The sequence below is a fragment of the Primulina tabacum genome, chromosome 18 (assembly GCF_025594145.1).
Source record: "Primulina tabacum isolate GXHZ01 chromosome 18, ASM2559414v2, whole genome shotgun sequence".
NCBI lineage: Eukaryota > Viridiplantae > Streptophyta > Magnoliopsida > Lamiales > Gesneriaceae > Primulina > Primulina tabacum.
The window spans coordinates 25102911-25128966 of NC_134567.1; the positions used below are offsets into that span (position 1 = coordinate 25102911).

Below are 26056 nucleotides of genomic sequence, written 5' to 3' on the forward strand. Positions count from 1 at the left end.
GTAACCACGGGAAATTAGTCACACTATAATCCAGATAACAACTTTATATTTTTTAAAAATTATAGATTGTAAATAATAATAATAATAATAATAATAATAATAATAATAACAATAATAACAATTGTGCCCATTCCCTCAACTGTACAGCAGGTGACAATGTTGAAAAGACATGGAAATGTTGACAAAAGGAAACTTCGACATTATGAAAATATCGATAAATAATAAAATATTATAAATTTATAACATATCCGAATAGGGACATGACATCATAACACACCAAGTCAAAGATAGCAACACCTCAGCCAACATATATCAAAGTCTTAGATCGTCTTGAACAGATGGATTGTTCTTTCAAGAAATTCGACTTTTTGGTGAAAATCTGCATTTTTCTTTTGTCCAGATCGAGAAAATTTTCTTAGCTTTAACTTTGTTTTTTTATTTATAGATATTAAATTAAAATTTAGCCCGTACGTTGAACTAAAATAATTACACTGGCTGGATATCAATAGGAGCGTAACATTTACATCATTGTAAGCTTTAAATTTTTTTAGTAAAGACAAAAACTTGTGTGAGACGGTCTCACGGATCGTATTTTGTGAGACGGATCTCTTATTTGGGTCATCCATAAAAAATTATTACCTAAGAGTATTATTTTTTATTGTTAATATCGGTAGGGTTGACCTGTCTCACAGATAAAGATCCGTGAGACTGTCTCACAAGAAACCTACTCTTGAATAAAACGACATCTCGATCCTACAACAATAAAAAATTGTGAGGACTTCGCAATTGTAAGCCTCTGTATGAGGTGATGCCATCTAAACTGTAACACATTTACTATATAGGGTCACATGTACATTTTAAATATATAGAAAATACTTTGACATTTATATGTATAACAGTATATATTATCTTTTTAAAACCAAGTTAATAAAATTTCGGTAGAATTCTCTCGTAAATGAGACAAAGCCACTCCTGCCACACAAAAATATAAAGCCAATATAACATACATTACCACAAAGCAATATTAATTTGGAACATAGTTTTAAACCATAACATCGCAATCACACACACACAAAAAATATATTGCGGAAGAAGACTGTCGAGACTTTGTGAGCAACACAATTAAGTAGCATATAAAATAAAATACAAGGAATTGTTTCGAGAAGTTCGGATGATGAATTCTTCTATGTCTAATCTTCTTCTGTTTTCAAAAAATACTCATTAAATTTTTTTTGGTATTAACGGTACCTTTATAACTACCCATTTCAATAGGACTTAACACTGTCTACTGAAACTTTTAGTGCAACAACAATAAATTTCTCGCATAAGTCTGATTAAAAGTATTAATTCAATCAGTTTACAATAACTTACACTTGATAAAGGTATATGAATCATAGTGAGTGTGTTAACAGCACAAATTGATATCTATAGGATCTGATATAGTTTTAGGATGTGCTTCTGATATTTCTTTTAGCAGTGCCTCTGAGTGTGAGATAATAAATCGCGTGAGATTGTTGTATATTCTACCGAAAGATGTTTATGGCCTTTTATGTTTGGTCTACTGAGTAAATGTTTTCTCATTTATAACCATTTAAATGACCAGGAGTCTTATAAAAAAAATCGGTGTTCCAAATATTCGGTAATCCTTAATATCGATCCAGATCAGAATATTGAATTACCTGTTTCTGATTTAAGCTAATGTTGGTGAATTTTGATGCTTCTGAATTTTTACGATATCACCAAAACTTTAATGTTCCAACATAAACATCTCGAACAATTTTTTGTGAGCCATGCTGTATTTCACTTATTTTAATTTTAATTTTTCACTTATCTTCATTCTTATCATAAACCCTCTCAAACGATTTTTTTATTAACCATGTCGTCTTCTCACTTATTTTTATTTATTATATTTTCACTTATCTTCATTTATAATATAATATATTATACATTATCTTAATCAATATATTTAAATTAATTTTTAATTTAGTGTTTTATTTTATTAGATTTATTTTTATAAAAATAATATTTTGATAAAAATAAACTAAAAAACTCTTCGGATAATTTGAAGGTGAATTTGATTTAATGATAACTAAATTACTAAAATTTGATAAAAATAACATTATATAAGATGATGAAACTAAAAAATTACACATGGAAAATAGAAAATACAAATACAAATCTACTCCAAACCCCATTTATTTTTAAACATTTCACAATCATGGAGATGTACACGAAGTTGTTCATATGTAATTCCCACAGTATCTCTCATAAAGTGGTCATATTGATCGGGTTGTAAACGAACTGAATTGAGACGAATATTAGCAAAAAAATTAAGGTCTGAATTAAGTATATTTGAGTTTGAGCTTGATTTGAAGCTCGATTTTTAAAAAAATTTCTCAAGTTCGGCTTGAAAAGAAATTCGAGTTCGGCTCAAAGATTCGCTTCAAAGTTTTGAACTAGTTTTCAAAAAGAAATTAGTACAAGAGTTGCGATGAGTACCGTTTATTATCCTCAAATAGATAGTCAGACAGATCGTACAATCCAAACACTCAAGGATTTGTTTCGAGCTGTAGTTCTGAATTTCAAATAAAGTTGGTAGGAAGCTTTAGATTGTGATTTTAAAAATTGATTTATATTTTATTTATACTATCTTATTAAATTCGAGATACTTGTAATAATTAACTTTGGTGTTAATGTCTGTTTTTTTTTTTAAATCAAAAATAATTTTTTATCCAAATTACAAAATATTCTGTTTTTCTTTAATAAAAATGTCATTAAAAATATTTTAATAAATTTGCATCTTTTCTATTTCTATCTTATTCTAAAAAAATATTTATTTATATTTATCGATACTTTTCAATTTTTAAATTAAATAATCATATCACTCAACATAAAAAAATTATAAAAAATATTTTTAAAATTTTAATTTTTATTATAATCTCTCGAATTTTAAAAAATTATTCAACACCAATTTTTTTTAGTATATATACATGCATAACGTGCCAAAAGTTTGGTGGAATTTTTCAATCAGTAATGCAAATTAGGCTCAATTTGGCTTCAATCTATTCGCATTTAAAGAGCATTAATTTACTAGACCAAATTTGTTAATTTTCAAGCCAAAATTAAAATAAAATTTTTTTATTTTAATAGGAAAGGGAGAATTGACGTTGATTTATTTATTTTTAACAATCTATATTATAAATTTGTTTTATTTTTTTCATTCAAGTAGGAACATTCTCTTATGAACGAAACTACCGAACTACAGATTTATCAATATGCCAACAAATTGAATTGAGTAGAAGATTTTTTGTGAGACGGTTTTACAAATCTTTATCCGTGAAACGGGTCACACTACCCATATTTACAATAATAAGTAATATTTTTGACATAAAAAATAATTTTTTTCACGAATGACCTAAATAAGATATCATTCTCACAAAATTGACTCGTGAAACAGTCTCACAAAAATTTTTGTATTAAAGAGTCTTTTAACACGTGATGATTAGAGTGGGTGGATTTTTAGCCTAATTAATTATTTTTTAAATATTTAAGTAATTAGTTCATGTGATCAACAAATTATTTAATTATTTTTATATCTTTTTTATTGTACGAAAGAATGTGCATTTTTGCCCGTCTACTAAAATGACAAAGATAATTTACTTTAAGGGGTTCATGTATTATTATATAGCATAGATACTATATCATCAATATTATAAAATTCAATTAAAATTTTTTTCCCTTAAAGTTCATTTAAATTGTTTTGATGTAAGGGTCTATGAAATTATGAACGACCACGTTAATTTCATGAGACACTTACATAGAAAAAGCTTTAATTTTCATCATCTATATCTATATATATATATAGGGGCGTAGGACAATATGGACACATATATTTTTTATATTTTAGGCCTAAGTATATTTATATTTTAGGCCTAGGTATACATGTTTAAAGCTTACTTCACAAAAAAAAAATGTATTGAATTTTAAAGTCCAATTAATGTTTAAAGCTCAATTTAAATGGGTAATTACATGTGTTGATTTAAAGCCCAATTCAAAGGGTTATTAGGTATAGATTGTAAACCTATTATTGGGAAGAAAAAAAACAGTCGTTCAGTTGAAGAAAATTGCCGCACGCACTAGAAAGCTTCGGACAAAATTGAATAAACAAAATTTCTTCTAGGTTTGTATTTCTAATTTATTTTTATCAATGATATAGATTATGATTTGTAAATATTATGTTAATATGATGATTCATGTTTGATGCTTCAACTTTTGCTGAAATCAACTTTTGCTGAAAATGTGTAAACATTGAGAATGCTTCAACTTTTGTAAGACAGTACGAGAATGCTTCAACTTTTTGTACAAGAATGCTTCAACATTTCCAATATCGAGAAAGCTTCGCACGAGAATTCTTCAACTTTTGTACGTTCAGTTGAAAATGTGTAAAAATTAAAATTAGTATCTATTTTTTATTTGTTCAAAGAAGAAAAATTTGTGAAGTTTTTTATCTTTATGTTAAAAATCTACATGATTTAATTTGTTTTTTTATATTTGAATTATGCTGAAATTTTAAGATTAAACTTTTTAATACAGAATTTGAAATTTAAATCGAATTATAACTTATAAATTTCATTTTGATTACAATTTATAGGTGAAATATTGCAATGAAGAATCATAAAATCTTTGATTTCTTCAAAAAGAAAAATGATGAATCAGCTTCAACAAGTGATTTAAATGGGCCAAATAACGCATCTCCTTTTATTTCAGAACCAGCGTCAACAAAAAAACCAAGACTTGAAAATGAGAGTCTTAATGAACCACTTCCGAATATCACTTTGCAATATGTTTCTGATCCTGGAATTTGCATCCCAATATTGCAGTATCCCATTGAACTACAAGATGAGGTAAGAAGATCATATATTGATAAAGGGCCGATTCAGCCTATATATGATTATCCTTTTGCTGAATGTGAAGGTCAAAAGCGTAGATTCCAATCTTCTTGGTTTCAGAAATATCCATGGCTTGAATTTTCTATTGAGAAGCAAAGTGCATTTTGTTTCCCTTGTTATGTCTTTGACACTAATTCAACACAATTTGACACATTCACTGTCAAGGGATTTAAAAATTGGAAAAGAGTTAATTGTAAAAATTGTCCTTTCAAGAGACATGAAGGATATGAGAATTCAAGACACAGCTTTGCTATGAGAAAATGGGGAGACTTGAAAAATCTTGATCAACATATTGATAGAAGATTAGAAAAACAATCTTCTGAGTAAATTGAGCGAAATCGTTTGCTCTTAAATGTGTCCATAGAAAGTGTGAAGTTTCTTGCAATGCAAGGTTGTACTTTTAGGGGTCATGATGAATCAGTTGACTCTAAAAACCGTGGAAATTAGATAGAATTGATCAATTTGTTGGGAAGAATGAATCCAGAAATTGGTAGTATTCTAGAAAAAGCAGCTAAAAATGCAAAGTACACATCAGCGGAAATTCAAAGAGAGATTTTGAAAATTATTGCTGGTATAGTGAGAGATAAAATTCGTGAAGAAATTGGAGAAAGCAAGTTTTGTATCCTGGTTGATGAAGCAATTGATGAGTCAAATAAAGATCAAATGGCTATCATTTTAAGATAAGTTGATCGAGATGGGTTCATTAGAGAACGATTTTTTGAAGTTGTCCACGTTGAAAATACAAGTGCATTAACTTTGAAAAAAGAGATATGCAATGTATTCAACCAGTACAATTTGTTGATTGAAAATCTAAGAGGGCAAGGCTATGATGGCGCAAGTAACATGCGTGGGGAATGGAATGGAGTCCAAGCATTATTTCTTAAAGATTCTCCACATGCTTATTATATTCATTGTTTTGCTCATAGACTACAACTTGCTTTAGTTGCTCATTTTCAATTGAAATCTATCCGAAAAGATGAAATTAATGATTTGATAGAATCGGGAGAAATTGACACTGGTACTGGAGCTAATCAAGATTGTTCTTTGATACTATCTGGAGCTACTCGTTGGAGTTCACATTTCAACTCTGTTAGGAGATTCATTGGTTTGTTTGGTTCAGTGAGTATACTTCTTCAAGATCTTGTTGACAAAGGTCTCAATAGTAACATTCGAGGAGAGGCTAAAGGTTTGTACTTGGATATAAAATCATTTGACTTTGTATTTGTGTTGTTTTTGATGCATGAAGTTTTGGGAATATCAGAAAAGTTGTGTCAGACATTACAGAAGAATGACATAGATATTTTGAATGCTATGAATTTGGTTTCTACGACTAGAATAAATCTTCAGCAGATCCGAGATGATAGATGGGAAGAATTTCTTTGGAGTGTGATTAAGTTTTGTGAAAGTAATGATATTGAGGTACCAGACTTTGATGATTGCTACACGCGAGGTACAAAGCGTTCTTGTCAGCTGAAAAATAATATAACAGTCCATGATCACTATCATTTTGAAATATTCGACACATTAATAGATTTTCAGTTGATGGAATTGAACGAGAGATTTCCAGAGAGCACAATGGAACTTCTTACTCTTAGTAATGCTTTGAGTCCCGTTGATGGATTCAGATCATTTTCTCTATGTGACATTTGTTCTCTTGTTGATAAGTTTTACTATCATGATTTCAGTCAAGAAGAAAGAGAAGATTTGATGAGAGAATTAGATCATTATAAGTTTGATGTACCGCGTCATGCGCAGTTTCAGAATCTTGATTCTTTGCATCATTTGTGCCAAACATTGGCCAGAACAACGAAGTCGGTTATCTATCATTTGATTGATAGGTTGGTTCGATTGGTTTTGACTCTTCCAATTTCTACAACAACTACAGAACGAGCTTTTTCAGGGATGAAACTCATTAAGATGCCACTTCGTAATAAAATGGAAAATGACCTTTTGACCAATACCATGGTTGTTTATATAGAGAGGGATATTGCTCTCGGTATTGATACAGAATTTATCATAAATAAGCTTGATGTATTGAAAAATCGCAAAATTCGGCTTAAATAAGAATTCGGTATGTTTCTTTAATTTTTTTTTTATTATATGAAGTTCAAATTAATATTTAAAAATATTCTGCCCATCGGAAAAAATAATTCTTGCTACGCCACTGTATGTATATATATATATATATATATATATATGTCATCAATATTATAAAATTCAATTAAATTGTTTTTTCCTTAAAGTTCATTTAAATTGTTTTGATGTAAGTGTCTATGAAATTATGAACGACCACGTTAATTTCATGAGACACTTACATAGAAAAAGCTTTAATTTTCATCACATATATATATATATATGTTGATGTCGAATGTTACAAATGATATTAGCTCGATGACGGATTAAAACTGAAATTTAACGACATAAAGTACCAAAAACACAAAGAGACAAATAGACATACCAAAGTTATTCCGCGCTAGTTCATGCAGGAATTGAGGAAACTGAATCAGAAGCAACAAATCAACTTTATTTCCTATTAGTTCGAAAACCCTAAATTTTGGGAATAGAAACCTGAGGCATACATACTGGTTTTGAGACTTCGGTCATAATTTTCTTTCTTTCCAAAATTTTTAACCAAGCTTTATTAGCAAGACAGGGCTGGAGAATGTTGAATTCTACTGATTCTCTACATCTTTAAAGCCAAATACTTTTTATCTTCTGACATATTTATTGTGGCGAGTAGATATGACCCATCGTATGTTTGTGGTAGCATCCTCTGGGGCCATGGTCGGACCTGAGGAGAGGCACAGACGTGTAATTAAAACATTATTTTAATCACTTTACTGTGATATCAAACTGAATAAGATGATGAACAGAGAATTCTATTTGTATATCTATACGTCGTTGTATGCTAAAAGTTCTGTTTGTAGATGATGTTGTAGAAGCAACAATTACACACATGTTTTGTTCGTGGGTTGGGCGTGGTGTGCAGAGACAGTGACTTACATGTTTGTTTCGCATATGTAAGGCGTATTTTGGGTCGCTTATCTCCTCATTTAGTATAAATGATGGCAGTAAGGGAATAAGTCTCCAAAGCAATGCAATATATACCAATGGAATGATCGAATGTTCGAAATAGATGCCCTATCAGTAGTTCATGCGATTAAATGCTCTTATCCTTGCTCTATAGATTAACCTTTTGTGAAAGACATTAGGCGAATGAGCTCGAGTGCATCAGTAAGATCTATCCAACACTGTTTTAGGAGTGTGGACTGGGTTGCACATGAACTTGCTCGATGGAGCTTGATGTATAGTTGCAGTCTAGATTTTCATAACGTGACCCCTTTCTTTTTGAGATTTGCTGTATGCTATGAATTAGCCTTGTGATATGATATATGAAATTTGGTTGTATGTTGAAACATAAAATAAAAATCCAACTCCCATTTAATTGGTTACTTCTCATGTTCACTTCCTCATTTATCAATTGATAACTAATCAACTAATTGATTAAAATAAATTTGTAGTGAAAATCAGATCAAGAACTTCACTTTAGCTTGAAAATTCTTTGGCCCTTTTCATAGTGCGTTCAGTGCATGAAGTATGAGGTGTGTACTGGATATTGACCAGTGATCGGGTGTGAACTGTTTGAGAACAATCAGAAGAAATGAACGCTCAATATTTTACGTGGTTCGGTCAGTGAAACCTACTCCACTACAGCCAGCACCAGGAGAATTTTACACTACGGAGAATGAATGAGAAATTGTACAATACAAATGTCTTTCACACACACACACACACACACACACATACATATATATATATATATATATATACTGACTCCTAATTAGAAATTTACAACCTCTAACTGAATTGGCCACCATATACTTATATCCCTGCCAAGTGAAATTTAACCAACCAATCTTTGTTTTCGGTTGCCCTCATTCCCTTACGATATAGTTTGTTTTTTTGTCCAGATGCAGAGCCAAAATATAAAAATTCTCCACCTTGGTTTTGTATATGCTTTAGTCATCCTCCTTCACCGTTGACTGCTCCAAAGCTGTTGCTCATGGATTTGTTACCATGACCAAATCCAGGCAGTATTTGAACTTGGCCACTTGTAGACTTCTAGGCAAGATATCTGCAGGGTTATGCTCAGTTGCAATCTTCTCTACTCTTTTCACCCCTGTTGCGACTACATCACGAATGAAGTGCAATTTTATATCAATATGTTTTGACCTCTCATGATACACTAGTTTGTTCATGAGATGTATGGCAATTTTATTGTCACAATGAACTACCATATCTTCTTGATTCACCCGTAAATCCTTGATAAATCCCTGCAACCAGATTCCTTCCTTTATGGCTTCAGTAGCAACCATATACTCGCCTTCCGTAGTAGATAAAGCTATTACCTTTTGCAGAGAAGCTTTCCAACTCACTGCTCCAACATAGGCTGTGAAGATATAACCTGAAATAGAATTTCTTGTATCTAAGAAACCCGAATAATCCAAGTTTACGAATCCATCCACCATTCTTGGTGCATTTTCCTTTCTAAGATAAAGCAGACCTACATCTTTAGTCCCCTTGAAGTGTCTTATTATTCATTTCAGAGTATGACAATGTTCTTTCCCCAGATTTGACATAAATCTGCTAAAAGCACTTATGGCATAGACCAAATCAGGCCTTGTGCATACCATACAATACATGATGTTTCCTACCGCATTTGCATATGGAACTTTCCTCATGTACTCTACCTCATCAATATCCTGTGGAGGCTGTTTTGTTGAGATTTAAAGTGTTGTCTCATTGGTTTTGCATCCTTCATTTCAAACCTATCAACACCTGATTTATATAGGTTTCTTGAGAAATGAACAACTCCCCGGCTTTTCTTTTTCTCCTTATATCAATCCCTAGGACTTTACATGTTGATCCCATATCTTTCATCTCGAGTTTTACCTTTAGTTTTCCTTTGAGTTTATCCAGTTCCACTCTATTCTTGCTAACAAGCAACATGTCGTCTATGTAGAATAACGATAAAACTTGAATGTGGGTGATGTTACTCTTGAAATATACACAAATGTCATCTTTAGAGTTCACATATAACCAATTTATTCCATGAATCTTTCAAACCGTAGGTACCACTATCTAGGAGATTGCTTCATCCCGTAAAGTGACCTTTAAATTCTTTGGCGACCAATCTCGCTTTGTATCTTACTTCCACCACCCCTGGAATAGACCCCACAAGTGTCTGATTTTATGGCCTATCCACTAAAATCCAGGTTATGTTTCTTTAGGGAGTTCCTCTTTTGTAGCCTTGATCCGGTTTGCACTATCTTTAGAACCTACAAATTGATCAAAATTGATATGCCCCACCTCATCAATATTAGTTGATGCCAGAAATACATAAAACATCAAATCTGCATATCCTAGTCTTTGCGGAGGTTTTATAACTCTCCTCTCTCGATCCCTTGTGAAATGATAATCATGTGTTGACCCACATCTCCAGTTTGTTATGAATTTTTCCATATTATGATCTCCTCACATTTCTATGACTACATGAACCGTATATGCTTGCTGTAATACTTGGCTTTCAGAGATTGAATGCTTCTTAAATGGGAATTCCATCTCATTGAAAGTCACATAACTACTTATTATGCATTTTTCATCTCCTGGTTTAACACACCACAATCTATAACCCTTAAAACCCTCCTGGTAGCCCAATAATACACGCTTTTTGGTCCTATATAGCAACTTGTCTTTGAAACCCTCTGGTTCTCTATCATCAATGATTATCACATACTCACATGGGTTGTATATCGTAAAAGGTAATCTTTGTCTGATGGACCTTTTGATCTCTGTTTCTGAAGGTGGAGTTGAAGAGCTGTCTTGAACAACAATTGGCTCAATTAACTCATCATGTTCAATTTGTATATCTCCCATGTGATCCTGAACTGAGGGAGGATGAATTGACATGAATTTCTGTATTGGATGATTGTGATTTTTGTTGTGTTCTACATCAGAACCTATTTCATCTTTGATGAATACAATATCGTGGCTTCTAACAATCTTTTGATTCAATGAACCCATAGTCTGTATCTGAACTCTTCATGGACATAACCCAAAAATATGCACTTTTTGGATCTATCATCAATCTTGGATCTGTCATCAACCTTTGATCTTTCATCTTTTGGTGAATGAACAAAAGCTTTGCAACCAAACACTCTCAAGTGTTTTGATAAGTGCTAGTTTTGCACTTATATTACCCAAAGAATTGGTATGAAAGTGTGCGGTTATCGAGCAGATTTACGTGTTTTTTCTGTTGTTTATGCCATCGCAGGAATCAAGTATTGGCGCATAACTTGTGACCAACGAGGAATAAACTAAATTTTGAGATGGAAGAGTGAAGGGCCGAACAAGAAAGCAGAGGAAGCAAAAGCGTTAAAAAAAAATTCCCGTGAATAGTACAATGCTTGCGGCTACACGAGAACCCGCGCCACTGCGCACACGGGCCTGCCCAAAACAAAAGAGCGTGCACGGCTGCGCGACCGCACGCACGGGTGAGAAACACAATTCGACGGGCTTTTCTTGGGTTTTTTGCAACGATTCACACACCTACAAAAACGAAAACTATAGCCACGAAAAAGAGGGCCGCAATCACGCACAGAAATCTAGAGAACGAGAAAGAGAGCAGAAGAACGAAGACGAAGAGAGCATCTACTGAAGACGGAGTCGTAATTCCGATTTGATTCTTCTTCCCTTCTTTTTACTTAATTTTAGTCTATTAGTGATGTTGGAAAACATGAATTTTTATATCGTTTTCCTGTTATGAACTAATTTCTTCAATCTAGATGACGACGTAGCTTTCTCGAACCTTTATTTATGAATTATTGATTTATATATGATAATTTCTTCTTGTTTATTTATATTTTTTGGATTTTATTGCATTCAATTACTAGATCAATAATTGAATTGTCATATTTATTTGAGATTTATCACTCGGGAAAGGAGATTTTGAATAGGATCGTAGGAAAATATATCGTTGGTGTTTATAGGGTTCAGAATGCCGATAACTCCAACGAATCCATTAAAAGAATTATTGTGCAATTGACATTATTTATTGTTTGATTTTTGATAGGGATATTTAAATTGACTTTAGATCATTGATTACTACGCATCACTTGGGAAAATGGAGTAGAAATAGTTGAGAATTCTTGGGTAGCAAATGCGTCGAAATTATAAATATTGATATCAATGATAATTGAATATATTGAAGACCAATTGAAATCATACATCTAGATTCTTATTCTCCCGATTTTAGAACATTTGCGTGCTTTCATTAACTTTAGTTCGTAATTAACAACAAACAGTCTAGTGAATTTTTTAAATAAAGTCTTATTATTTTAATTGTGGCACTTAATTTATAATTAAATTGTACTCTCAGTGGGATCGATATCCATGCTCTACCAAGTAAAACTTGACATCGTTCACCTGCGGGTAGAAAATATTGCAACATGTTTGTATGAGACATCTTTTCGGTCCAAGCTCTGTTAAGAACATTACCATCTAACGAAGCTAATGGAGAAAGGTTGATCAAATCAATTGCGGTTCTCATAGCTTCGCCCCAAAAAGAATTGGGCAATTTGGAGTGTGATAACATACATTTTATCATTTCACAAATTGTCATGTTCATTGTCTTAGCTAAACCATTGTTCTAAGGAATTTTTAGAACACTTTTCTCAAACCTGATACCATGAGTTATACAGTATTTCTCAAACGGACCCTTATATTCACCAACATTGTCAGAACGAATACACTTCGGTTTCTTTCATGTTTCTCTTTCAACTTTTGCATGAAAATGCTTAAAGACCTCAAGGACATGATCTTTAGATTTCAACACACAGAACCAGACCTGTCATGAGAAATAATCAATAAAGGTCATAAAATATAGCACACTACCGAGACCTTTGTCTTCCATGTAACACAAATCTAGGTGTACCAACTCCAAGCGTTGAGTTTTTCTGGATGGAAAAAAACTTTGAAATACAACTATGTGATAGGATCGATTAGGGGGATGATCGTTGAACTACAATAGCTCGGTTCTTGAAATTTTGAAAACCGATGAATTAACTCGAGTTTGGAGTTCAAACCAAGCGGAAAATACTCGAAATAATCCTTTGTAAAAACCAATTAAATATTTTGTAAAGCATTTAAAATATATGCAAGTTGAATGAGTAAAAATATTTTGGTTGAATCATTTTATCAAACACTTGGTATGCAATATTTTGGTATTTGAAGAACACATAAAATGCTTCAACAATGCATCTTTAAAATATGAAAATGATAAGTAAATGCAATAAACAAATAGACACGAATTTGTTTATGGATGTTCGGAGATTGAATAACTCCTACGTCACCCCTTCTTCCCCTTGGGAAGGATATTCACTAGAAGACTTTGATTTATACAACACATTGTACAAACTCATTCAGCTAGGACTTACACCACTGCCTAAACTGAACTCCTAATACTCAAGATTGTAGGCAGCGCCTCACAATCAGCATATTGTTTAATGTCTCGTATGCAAAGACTACAAACACATTGTTTTACGTCTTTGTGTGAAGATTCACTCAACTAAACTTTGAAGTTCAACTCTCTTGTATATGTGTGAGTGATTGTGTGTGAGGAATTTATCTTTTATAGTGTACATCTCAAATGTATCCTCACACAAGGGCTTGTGCTCTCAACTAGCTGATTTCTTCATGCTAATTGCCCATGCTTTTAATCCTCTTCAAAAGCTCTTGTTTGATCTTCAAGATGTTGTATTTATAAGTCCCAACAATGATATATACGTTAGACACAAGAATATGACTGTTTGGAAAGTTTCTGTACTGTTTCTGAGGTTGCAACGGTCAAATTCGCCTTGCTGGACCTTTTCCCCGACTGGTCAACTCTGGTCAACTCAACTGGTCATTCAACTCAACTGGTCATTCAGCTCAACTGGTCATTCAGCTCAACTGGTCAGCAGCTGGTTCAGTTCAGTTCAGTTGGTCAGCTGCTGGTTCGGTTCAGTTCAGTTGGTCAGCTAGTTCAATTCAACTGGTCTGGTTCAGTTCAACTGGTTCGATTCAGTTTCAAGCTGGTCTGGTTCAGTTCAACTGGTCTTCAGTTGGTCAGCAGCTGGTTCAGTTCAGTTCAGTTGGTTGGTCAGTTGGTCAGCAGTTGGTTCAGTTTCAGCTGGTGTGCTGAAATCAGCCTAGCTGATTTCAGTTTGTGCAGAACCAGTAACTTCATCGTCATTTATCAGCATCTTAAGCTTCGATTCAGACTTTGACTTCTGAAGATGATTTGTAGATCATTGTCTTATCTTTTCAACGCATACAGAATCGCTTCATTTCGATAACCGAGCTGAGAGATATGACCAAACTACCGCATCTGCTCAAACCCAACTGATTGATGTTTTCGTGTGATCAGTTCGGTAATTGAGCGATCCGTTAGACCTTGATAACATCCGATTTTGCCCAACTGACGTAAAATATGATTTGTTCCAAATTGAGTTTTCTAATCAATTTAGTTAGTGGATTGTCATTTGGATTATTCAGTTGAGAGATATCACAAAAATACCGAAGCTTGCCAAAAATTCAGTTTGTGCAGAATTTAGTTTCGGCTTGCTTCTTGTTTTAATAATCTTCACACTTGAGTAAATATGTTAGAAACACAATAATAACTTTTGTTAATATCAAAATCAAGATTGCAAACTTGAAAAGTTCCAACACTATGTGTTGTTTTCCGGCCAAACAATCGACACAAGTCTCCATATGCATACCTATTACTTCATGGAAGAGTTTCTTCCCAGCCAAATTTTTCATTTCTTTTTGGCTTATATGTCCAGGTCTCTTTTACCACAACTCAATGGATGTGGTTTTTTTGGATGCATTAACCTCTCCATTGGATATCTTTGCTTGCATGAGGTAAAGAGAATAATGTTTCATATCTCTAGCAATAATAAGAGAACTTTTGGTGAGTTTTCATTTTCTTTCACCAAAGTGACTGGAATAACCATTATCATCAAGCTTGCTTGTAGAGATTATGTTAAGTCGAATATCTGAAACATGTTGAATATCTCTGATAATGAGATGACACGTTGTATTCATCTCCAAAACAATGCTCCTCATACCAACGAACTCAATCAAACCTTGATTGACCTCTAACTTTGCCAAAGTTTCCACTTGAGTATGACACAAACATATCTCTGTGTGGAATGATATGATATGAAGCTCCCGAGTCAATAATCCAGTCATGATATGATATATTGACACACACATCATCACCAAGAATGATAATATCTCCATCAGATATCATTGCAGTTTTCTCTTTCACTTCTGACTTTGTCACGTTCCTTTGATCTTACTTCTTTTTTCTGTATTCTCTTTCATAGTGGTTTGGACCTCCGCAATAATGCACTTGAATTTTATTTTTTGGTATTGAACTTTCCTCTGGATTTTTCTCTTCCTTTATGTGGCCCTCTGATGTAATTTCTTCCTCGATTATCAACATTTTCTCTAACTAATGCCTAGTTTCAAAGTTGACTTCTTGCTCTTTTTTTCTGGACTCTTCATTGAGAAGACAATTTGACTGTTTGTGTCAGTTTTTCATCAGGAGCAGAATTACTGAGCGACACCACATAGTACACTAAAATTTATCTAAATGATTAGGCTTTACAACACTCAATTACTTGTTTATTACTTGTCTTGAGATTAACTGGATGAATGCAAATGTATGGTTATTTATAGAAAAAATTTGGGTTTGGTGAACTGTGAAATGATCGATGTATTTTCAAAGTTTTGTAGTCTGACTTTGAAAATTGGTTTGGGTACAAAACTATGCTTGAATGTCAACATCTTGCACGTCTTGTTATTTCCCAAAAGATCACGCCTGACTTTTTCCTCAATCAAATTATGAAACCAATCTTTGTTGGGGCAAATGTGAAACGAGCACCCAGAAATTGAATACCCAATCTTCATTCGATTTCGTGATTGCTGCTGGTAACAAGTCTGCCAAATCATATCCATCGCTTGCTAACCTGACATCTCTACTTTCTTTATTCTTTTCATGTCTTGTCCCGACAATCTTTTTTGAAATAACCTTCTTTGTGACAAATGCGACATTTCAATCTTCCATTTGTCTTGGAGCGTAATCTGCTCCTCTGATATTTCAGATTATTTTTCCCTTTTTCATCGATCTCCCTCTGATCATCAAACCCTCGCCTGGAAATTCTTCTTTAACTTCATTCTTTCTTTGCAACTCCTTAGAATTAAGTGCATATTTCACTTCAGCTATTGTCAAGGTCACTTTTCCGTATAGTGTTGTATCAACGAAGTATTCATATGACTTTGGCAAGGAACTCAACAATAGAATGGCATAATCTTCTTCATTGATATTTATATTGATGTTCTTGATATCAAGTATTATCTTGTTGAAATAATCCATGTGTTTCCTTATGTCTTTGTCCTCCTCCATAAGAATCGTATATAAAGACTTCTTGAGTTATAGGAACTCGTGTTTCTTCCATAGATCAATAGTAGAGGTCTCTTCAGCAACTGCTCAGAGCACTTCATCACCCAATGACAGCAAGATCACGCTACGTTCTTTGGAAGTATGATCTGCGATTTTCTTTTTGTCAGTCAAAGTTTCCAAGATTTATGGATTAATCGCATATGATAATTCATTGTACACCAAGAAGTTCTTCATCTCGATTCTCCACATGCTGAAATCATTGACCTCTGTGAACTTTTCAAGATCAATTTTGTTTGACATTGCCATGATAGCCGAACCTGGACTCTAGTACAACTAGTAGTGAAAAACAGATCACGAACTTTAATTTAGCTTAAAGATTCTTTGGCCCTTTCACAGTGTATTTCAGTGCATGAAGTATGAGCTGTGTAATGTGTTGAGTTATCGGTTTTCTAGTGTCCAAATCGCAGCAAAATTTTAAAAAAATTTATTTTGACTATCAAAATATTTGGACACTCGTATGGTTTAAATTAAACATAAACATTCATTGGTTGTTAGAAGTTATACCTTTAGTTAATTAATTCATTTGGCTCCAACTACTCCGATATTAGCGGACGTAGCTCTTATTGTAAATCCCTACGAACATTCTTCGATCTGCTAATCCGCTCCACTACTGGAATATTTATTAATCTTCTAAATTTCACTAGAAAAATAGAAGATATTTTTCGTGGAGATAGAACACTAAAAAACCAACACAACTCTCAAACTTGGAGTGGCTTAATTTTTCTTGCTTTAAAAAAGGGATTTCGAGAGCCTTTTTGAAAAAAATTGGAATAGCCGAAACTTTTCTTCTTCCTCTTTTATTTCTTTCGAATGTGTGCAATGTATATAAGGATAAGAAATCCTTATTTTAATATTAATCTTCCTTTTACTTAATTAATCCAATTAATTAAGTTAATGAAAGATTCTTATTTTATTCCATTCATGATCGATCTCGATGCATATATAATTTTTTTGAGAATATCATGCAATATTATTTTTCTTTGTATGTAAGTTTTTAAAATTATGGTATCATGAATATTTTTTTTTAAAATTATGGTATCATGAATATTTTCATATTACATAAATCAATAAGTTTTTAAAATTATGGTATCATGAATATTTTCATATTACATAAATCAATACCATTTTTTATAAAAACTTAATGAGCTATATTTTAACTTAATTAAAATATAATTTAATTATTAAAGCTCAGTTAAACTTTAATAAATTAACATGATGAGCTTATACTCTTACAAGTCCATGATTCATGCTCCCATTATATTAAACTCATCATAATCCCGATCGACGATCCAATATCATCAATGTGACAATTTCAACTTGTTTGTTATTATGATGAGCATTCTAATTTCGAAATCATCAATATCTAAATAAGGTGAGTGCATTCCCTTTGGCTGTTTTATCAGTCATGCTCTCAAAATTTATATGAGCTTTTATAAATTTTATTTATAAGCTTATCGATTGATCATATCATACTTATTTCTTATAAATTAACTCATTGATTTTATTATCTCAACGGAAATAAATAAATCAGTGTTTTTGTGACACTCAAAAGTTCAGGGATACAGCTAGCCGCGGGTTCACAACTCATTATGATTCAGGATAATTTTCTTTATTCGAGCTTACCCTAATTTGCCCACATCTCATGCACCAACATTTTATCATGAGAATTTCAGAAACCATTTTTCGATTAAACCCATCGAATCATGGTAAGAGCGTCTAGTAGCATCGCCCCATGATTCCCTAGGTATAACTAATAGTGCCTGTAAGAACTAGTCGGTTATGATTAATGTACAGTATGGTCCCTTCATATCATATATCCCGATCGAATATGCAACCATTGGTTCATCGAGGGTTGCATATTAATTCGATAGCTATGTGATACATTTATGAAATATTCATAGTGTCATCGTATGCACAACTAGAGAATTCCTTCCCTAATGTACATCTCACACTCTGGCCAGATATTTCATACACTATTATTTCGTTAGATCACATAGGATATCCACATCCGTAGGTGAGCAGTGAATTCCTGACTACAATGCACTGTCTCTTACACATTTCGCAATTGCACCCAACCTCGTCACCTTGTGACCCTCGCGGAGTCGGTAAATGAGTCAAAGCACAATCCTAGTATGTAGAGCCTCGGTGTTGTCTCAGGTCGTAAGGACTAATAATGTACAATCACAACCACATACTTTTCCTCTCGATGAATGATAATCACTTGGAAAGTTCGAGGGAGAGTAGTTCGGTACAATCATCGTATGATTACTCATCTGTATGATTGGACATCTCTATGTCCTTACCATGAAACACGGTACACAACATCACAGATGTTAGTATCAATCTCAAACGACATTTATCCTTGTTTTAGGCAGCTGAATCGACCTGGAACGAATTTAGAATATACACTGTTTACAAATGAGTTTCAATATCGAATTACGATTCATTTGTATTAAAATATAATCAAGAACTTTATCTGTGCTGATTGTATGAGTATACAGATAAACATAAATGAAACCAAAAAAAGTTAAATTATATTAATATACAGATTTTTTATTACACTTGAGTCAATAAATTCTCTAACCAACCTGTTGGTTTGCAGAACATCTACTTTAACATAATAGATATTGACTAGTGATCGTGTGTTAACTATTTGAGAACAATAAGAAATGAACTCTCAAGATTTTTCGTGGATCGATTTGTGATCTAATCCGCGACAGCCAACAACAGGAGAATTTTCCACTATAAATAATGAACGAGAAATTGCACAATGCAAATGCTCCTAACTAGCAATTTACAACCGCTAACTGAAATTAATAACTAGTTTATCATTGATTTTATAAAATACTATAAATAAATCAAGCACATCAAAAATAAAAATATAACATATATGCAGGACATATAATATTCATATATATAAAAAAAATGGTGGAAAACAAGAAACTTCCCTCCAAACTCCAAAAATTTATAGTTTCCTCGTACTAGGAAACCAAAATCCCCGAGTGATTTGGAGAGAGAAATCGCATTGAAGCGACTTCTGTTTCTCACTAATTGTTTTCTGTCAAAGAGCTTTAAATGCTGGTGTGATACTTGTCCACTCCTAAAAATCACGCGCCGTTAACTGCTTTAATTCTTTTGTTCTGCGTCTTTGCTTAACTGGAAAAAGGTTTTCTCCAAAAGGGAATTCACAAAATCTTGTCTTTTTTACGTTAAAAAAAAAAAACCAAAAATCTTGTCCATTTCATTTCTCACGCTTCTTTCTTTCTTTCGAAGTCTGCGGAAGTCAAGAGGTAGCGCCTGGAAACCTGTGTTTCGTGGGGTGTTTTCAATGTATATGCATGCATTCGTCGAATTTATATGCACGATTGGATTTATCTTTGTTTGAAAATTTGGTTTTTGTTTATTTGTTGAGCTTTTTTTATCTTTGGATTTGTTTCCACCACCTGATAAAGATTGGGTTGTATTTTTCTTTGGGGTTTCTTTGTGTTTCTTGATTGAATTTGCATGAGTTGGATTTATTTGCTGGAAGACTCTGCTTTTTTGGTTCTGCATTGGTGTTGTGTGTGATCTCTTTCAAAAAAAATTGAGGGTTAGATTGGATTTATAGCTTTTAGATGAAGATTTGTTTTAGAATTTGTTATGAAGATTGGATTCACCGTGCTCTGTAGATTGGATTTTATCTTATGTTACGGTATCAAATCAGGTTCTTCGCCTTTTATCTTCTAGGGAGCCTTTGAACTTGTTTAAAACTAATTTAACATGGTCATTCACCTTTCGAGTATTTTCGCTTTATGTGATCATGCATGGATTGTCTTGCTGACCAAGATTGCTCTGGATTTTGCCCGGATATACTTGTCCAATTTGTCAAGTGAGTGCTTGTCATAAATTATCTGATATATCGTATGCATTCAGTTAAATACATAGGTATTTTAGCAAAATTGTATTGATAGGCTGATAGCCCTTTAGGTTACTAACTTCTATCTATGGAAAAATATGGATTCGATGTTGGAAAGTATTGGATGAATGTGTGGGTTAAATGGTCAATATTTGTTTGTTTTAGGTATGATTTTTCAGTTAAAACTTCTTTTAATCTATATGTCCCTTATTGGAAACAAGTGTTTGAAAATTGGTTAACTAGTTGCGCAACTGTTTTATGGGATTCTAGAAGCGGGAGGCGGTCTTTAACCGCTTCTAAAGATTCAGAAGCGGTTTTTTACCGTTTCGAAAGAGACTGAAGTGTTTCAGAATGTTTGTTAATTAAATAAATTCCTTAAATCAACAGTCAATCAACATTGCATATGTCATCTACTCCTTTTGTCTTTGGTTATTGTTATTCGGTTTCATCATGAAATGATAAAATATGCTCTACAAGCTTCTGAAGACCATGAGAGATTCATTTATACAGGCTTCATAATTTCCATGTCTTTTAATGTATTATTTTCAAACTCCATTCCTGCTTTAGTTTCCATAACTCTCTCTTTCTGATGCTTATAGTTTTTGCTCCCAAACTGGTCCTTATTATAATATGGAACATTTCCTCATATGATAATTATGATGGATGCAGGTTATTAGCATCTAGATTCGAATGATATTTAAAAAACGATCTTTTATTTTAATGTTGTATTTATCTGGTATAGTTTAAATGAATCTTTTATTAAATCTTGAGTACGTATGCGCATGACAATTGTCATTCAAACTACCGCAGATATGACAACCCCAAGGCCAAGATATTCTGCTCAGGAAGTGGCGAAAGCCTTTGTGACGAAATACTACATGATTCTCAATAAATCTCCTGAAATTGCCCACAAGTTCTATCAGGAGTCGAGCCTACTAGGCTGGCCAAGGCTCGATGGTGATATCAAGAGTGTGACAACCTTAAGTGTAATCCTCTTGAGCCGTTTGAGTCACAACTTGATATTAGTTGATTTGTTCCTCTTTCAAACAGTTAATTTTACACGAAATTATCATCTTATCAGTTTAAGTTACCTGGATATAACATATTTAATTTCTTGCATATGATTTCCATGGTGCCAGTTGTCATGGTTGATCACACATATGATTGAAATTCCTACTTTTACTTTTCCAACGAGCTACTTTCATTAATTATTTAGCCGAATACCAAGAGCTAAATTTCAGTTCATCTTCAAACTTTTTGTTTCAGTTATTACTCAAATCTTAATAAAATTTATAAAGGACAGAATGTAAGAAATGATTTCAAAACTTGATGCAGGGCATTAATGGTGAGATCATGTCCTCGGATTATAAATATTGCTTATTTGAGACAGAAACGGTGGAGTTCCAAGAATCTTTGGAAGGAGGGATCCTTATCGCTGTAACTGGTTTGTTGACTCTGAAGGATGATGTTATAAAGGGTTTTAGCCAGACGTTCTTTCTGGCAAAACAAGAGGACGGCTTCTTCATCTTGAATGATATTTTACAGGTTGTTGATATATCTGGATTTTTCACCAGTACTGCTATCCAAGATAATCAAAAGAAGGATCAAGTTGCACCAACACAAAATTCAGGTAGAATCTTACCCTGTAGCTGTATATTTCTCATAGTTTGTGCTCTTGATTTGTTCTCTGCGTTTATCTTTTACTCTCATGTTAGTCAATTTCTTAAAAATGTTAGGCCTCATGCTTTCAGTTCCATGTGGTAAATCAAATCACCCTGCATCGTCTCAAACCAAAGAAGCAGATGAAAATGGAAATGCTAAGAAACCATCCGACTCTTCAGTTTCTAAGGATACTGATGCAAAAGTTGTTGCTACTAATTCTTCTGAAGTTGCATTGTCTCAAACCAAAGAAGCAGTTGAAAAAGAAAATGCCAAGAAAACATCCGATTCTTCAGTTTATATGGATTCTTATGCAAACATTGCTGCTACTAATTCTTCTGAAGTTGTATCATCTCATACCAAAGAAGTGGTTGAAAATGGAAACGCCAAGATAACATCCCATGAAACTCATCACAACCTCGTAAGGGCGTTGGACTCTTCAGTTTCTAAGGACACTAATGCAAAAGTTGCTGCTTCTAATTCTTTTGAAGTTGGATTGTCTCGAACCAAAGAAGCGGTTGACAATGGAAATGCCAAGAAAACATCCGATTCTTCAGTTTCTAAGGATACTTATGCAAAAGTTGCTGCTGGTAATTCTTCTGAAGTTCCATCGTCTCATACCAAAGAAGTGGTTAAAGATGGAAAAGCCAAGAAAACATCCAACTCTTCGGTTTCTAAGGATACTGGTGCAAAAGTTGCTGCTACTAATTCTTCTGAAGTGACGGCTTCATGTGAAAAAGCATTTCCAGTTCTCTCGCCGGTGTCAGATGTTAAGAAAGAAGCATCCCCGAAAATTACATATGCTTCTGTGGTATGTTAAGTGATGCTATCTTGAAGATTTATATAATATTTGATTTATTTCCTTTCGTGATACCATATTCTAAGTAAAACTTGGATTTATCCAAAGGTTGCAAAGGCGAGTCCCCTGACTTCTCCAAGAAATACAAGTGCTCATTCAAATTTTGACAAGAAAGCAGTAGCTCCTCCGACATCCAAAGCATCAGCATCTCTTTTTAATGGTGCATCAAACGTATCAAATCTTAGCAGTACCGAATCAAAACCTTTGGCTCCTTCAAACGCCGCTGAACCTAAGATGCAACCAGGTAGAAATGGTTAGACTAATAGTAGTCTCTAATGCAGAATACATTCTTCTCCATTTCTAGTCCTATTCGTTTAGAGCTTTAAGTCTTAGGCATCTGATTGTATCATACTGTTTAAATTGTGTGATTATCATCATAGCCAAGAGAATATACATAGGAGGATTGCCATATAATATTACCAAACAAAGAGTCCTGGAGGTTCTAAAACAGTTCGGGCCAGTTAGAAGAAATTCAGACAGTATTCAGATTAGAAGACATGAGGTCCGCATCGGATTTGATTCAAACATTTATCTTTACAGTTTTATCTCTTAGTATCTTTCTGACTTGGTTCAACATTCTTTGCCAGGATGGTTTTTGTTGTGGATTTGTGGAATTTGAATCTTTGGATTCTGCACGCCGTGCAATTGAGGTGCGTATTCCTTTTCGAAATGATATTTATCCCAACTTACAAACTGAGTTGATATCTGAGATCTTTTTCGACTTACAGTGGTCATATATTATATACTCAGACGATGTAACGTGAACATTTTTCCCTCTTGAAGATGTTTTGTTTCTTTTACTCTAAATTCTTCAGTTACTGATTTAATGTTTTTTCAGGCTCGTAGTGTTAAATTTGGCATAAAGGAATCCTACATGGCATACAGGAGATCGTCCTCCGATCGTGGTAAGTGGAAGAATTCTTTTACTTCCACATGTTTCCTGTTATACAATTTATAAATTACACCTTAATATGTAATAGTTGTTTGTTTACTCTTCTTCTTGATGTCCATTGATTTCACGACTTTTAATGGATTGGTGCCATTTATCTTCTCCAAAACCTATATTTTTTCTTTAAATTTTACCCCAAGATATTGCATATTCTTTGCACAGGGTATGAAAGTGTACCATATAATGCTGTTGAAAAGATAGCAGCATTAATGTATGGTTAAGTTTTCGAGTATGACAACCGCGACAGCAATAACTGCACTTACTATGCACATAGGACATTTTATAGTTCGTGTAGTTGTATAATTTAAAATATTAAACGTGATCATGCTCGATCCTACACCACTATCATGCAAGACTTAAACAATCGCTTATTAATTGTGAATCCCTGAACACTCTAAATTATAGCAGTAATGGAAAAATTTCATGTTTTCTCAGGTAACAACGAGAAAGGAAAAGGAAGTTCTCCACCAAGAAATAATGGTATAAATGCCAAGCGACGCATAATGGCTCAGATGGAAAACGCGAGGACTCGAAATTCAACTAAACCCAAGGATGTCACGAAGGAGTACCCGAACAGATAGTTGGTCGAGTTAGAAGGGGGAGATTTGTTGAAATAGCTGGAATTGATATGCATTAATCTCCCTGCATTTCCTGTGCAATAGACTACAATTTTTTGGCCTTAACACCACATTCTTTTACCTTACTTCATGTTTTTTCATTCAGGATAAAGAAAAGAAACCAAAAACAAAACAATTTAATAGGCTTTATGTGTTGGGGCTGTCAATCTAAATTGAGAAACAATATGGCCCAAATAGTTTTCAAACCAAACGGATTGGTGCTGGGTTTTTACTCCTTATATTTATTATACATACTAGCAAACTTGTGCTTGGCTTTGTATAATTAATTATTGTTGGAGTTATATTAATATTTAGATTGCCAAAAATTTGTATTGAAAATGTTTTAATTATTTTGTTATCTTTTGTAATATTATTTTGGATATTGTGCTGTTTTTTTATTTTTAAATTATGATGTAATTTGTTTGTGCAAAAACTTGAGTGAGACGGTCTCACGGGTCGTATTTTGTGAGACGGATATCTTATTTGGGTCACTCATGCAAAAGTATTAATTTTTATGCTAAGAGTGTTACTTTTTATTGTGAATATTGGTAGTGTTGACCCGTCTCACAGATAAAGATTCGTGAAATCGTCTCAGAAGAGATCTACTTATCTGTTTGAGGGTGAGGGTAGTATTAACATTTGGAAAATATTTTTTTAGTTAGTATTGTTATTTTAAAATGGTCAATACCAAGAGACGAGTAGATACTTTATATAACAACATAGTATATATTTTAAAACTTATGATTATGATTATTCATGAATATGTCATTAATCAGGTATATTGGTTTGTGATAGTATATTTATTGAGGGTTTAAATCTACAAATCTATCGGTTTCCAATATAATTTTAATATCGCGTTCTGTGAAGATATATATAAGATTGTACGATAAATTTTTTGATTTACTTGGATGGATAAAATTCACATAGGTTCTACTCCCAAATTATTCCGTCCGAATCAAGTTCATTAATTCAAGTGCAATCTAGTTTTTGAGTACTGGGGAAATGCAAAGTGTTTGTTAATAGTATTTGATGAGTTTTAAAATATAATCATTTTTAATTGAAACAATAAATGGAAGGGGAATTTATTACAAAGTATTATTTGAAAAATTAAAACCCAAAAAGTCTTACTAATTTTCACACCAAAAAAAGTCAAATTGTGAAAATAGGTTCCTAAAATGCTCTCTGTCGATATGTATTTCAAAAAATTAGATTACATATATATTTTAGATATATTGTTATGAGATTAAATTAATTTCTCATTGAGATATATAATAATAAGTGCGAAGATTTAGCCTGATTTTGTTAATAATTAAATTAAAATAATGAATTTTTCGAGGGTTCTTTTATAATAATAATTTTAATAACAAAATTATATATTGGTCCTATATATTTGTCTCGTTGTAATTTTGGTCATCTACGTTGTTAAGTTTCAGTCTTATTTCGTTGTTTTTGTTTTTTTATGATTTTAATCATTAGTCATTTTTCTGATGTTACGTTGATATGACATGAATGCAATATTAATATATTTGGTACCATGTCAGTACATCTTATGAAAAAAG

The 26056-nt window shown here is 33.0% G+C and overlaps 3 protein-coding genes across 3 annotated transcripts; all 3 read left to right on the forward strand.

Annotated features, from left to right (window-relative positions):
- Nucleotides 1-4664: 4664 nt before the first annotated feature.
- LOC142532414 (uncharacterized) lies at nucleotides 4665-5276 on the forward strand. Its single transcript, XM_075638721.1, has one exon. The coding sequence runs from the start codon at nucleotides 4665-4667 to the stop codon at nucleotides 5274-5276; it is 612 nt and encodes a 203-aa protein (XP_075494836.1).
- A 516-nt stretch (nucleotides 5277-5792) lies between these two features.
- On the forward strand, nucleotides 5793-7013 carry LOC142532415 (uncharacterized). Its single transcript, XM_075638722.1, has one exon. It carries the CDS (start codon nucleotides 5793-5795, stop codon nucleotides 7011-7013), a length of 1221 nt encoding a protein of 406 aa, XP_075494837.1.
- Nucleotides 7014-21232: 14219 nt separating this feature from the next.
- LOC142533457 (uncharacterized) lies at nucleotides 21233-24805 on the forward strand. The gene is made up of 8 exons (XM_075640223.1): nucleotides 21233-21399; nucleotides 21749-22043; nucleotides 22150-22883; nucleotides 22980-23175; nucleotides 23312-23433; nucleotides 23519-23581; nucleotides 23770-23836; nucleotides 24316-24805. Exons 1-8 carry the CDS (start codon nucleotides 21292-21294, stop codon nucleotides 24459-24461), a joined length of 1731 nt encoding a protein of 576 aa, XP_075496338.1. The 5' UTR covers nucleotides 21233-21291; the 3' UTR covers nucleotides 24462-24805.
- The last annotated feature ends 1251 nt before the right edge of the window (nucleotides 24806-26056 follow it).

Excerpts from the sequence above, each read along its gene's own strand:
- LOC142532414 (XM_075638721.1), top strand. The coding sequence starts at position 4,665 with ATGAAGAATCATAAAATCTTTGATTTCTTCAAAAAGAAAAATGATGAA.
- LOC142532415 (XM_075638722.1), top strand. The coding sequence starts at position 5,793 with ATGCGTGGGGAATGGAATGGAGTCCAAGCATTATTTCTTAAAGATTCT.
- LOC142533457 (XM_075640223.1), top strand. The coding sequence starts at position 21,292 with ATGATTCTCAATAAATCTCCTGAAATTGCCCACAAGTTCTATCAGGAG. Across the intron at positions 22,044-22,149 it reads TGCACCAACACAAAATTCAG|GCCTCATGCTTTCAGTTCCA; the intron begins GTAGAATCTTAC and ends TAAAAATGTTAG. Across the intron at positions 23,837-24,315 it reads GAGATCGTCCTCCGATCGTG|GTAACAACGAGAAAGGAAAA; the intron begins GTAAGTGGAAGA and ends ATGTTTTCTCAG.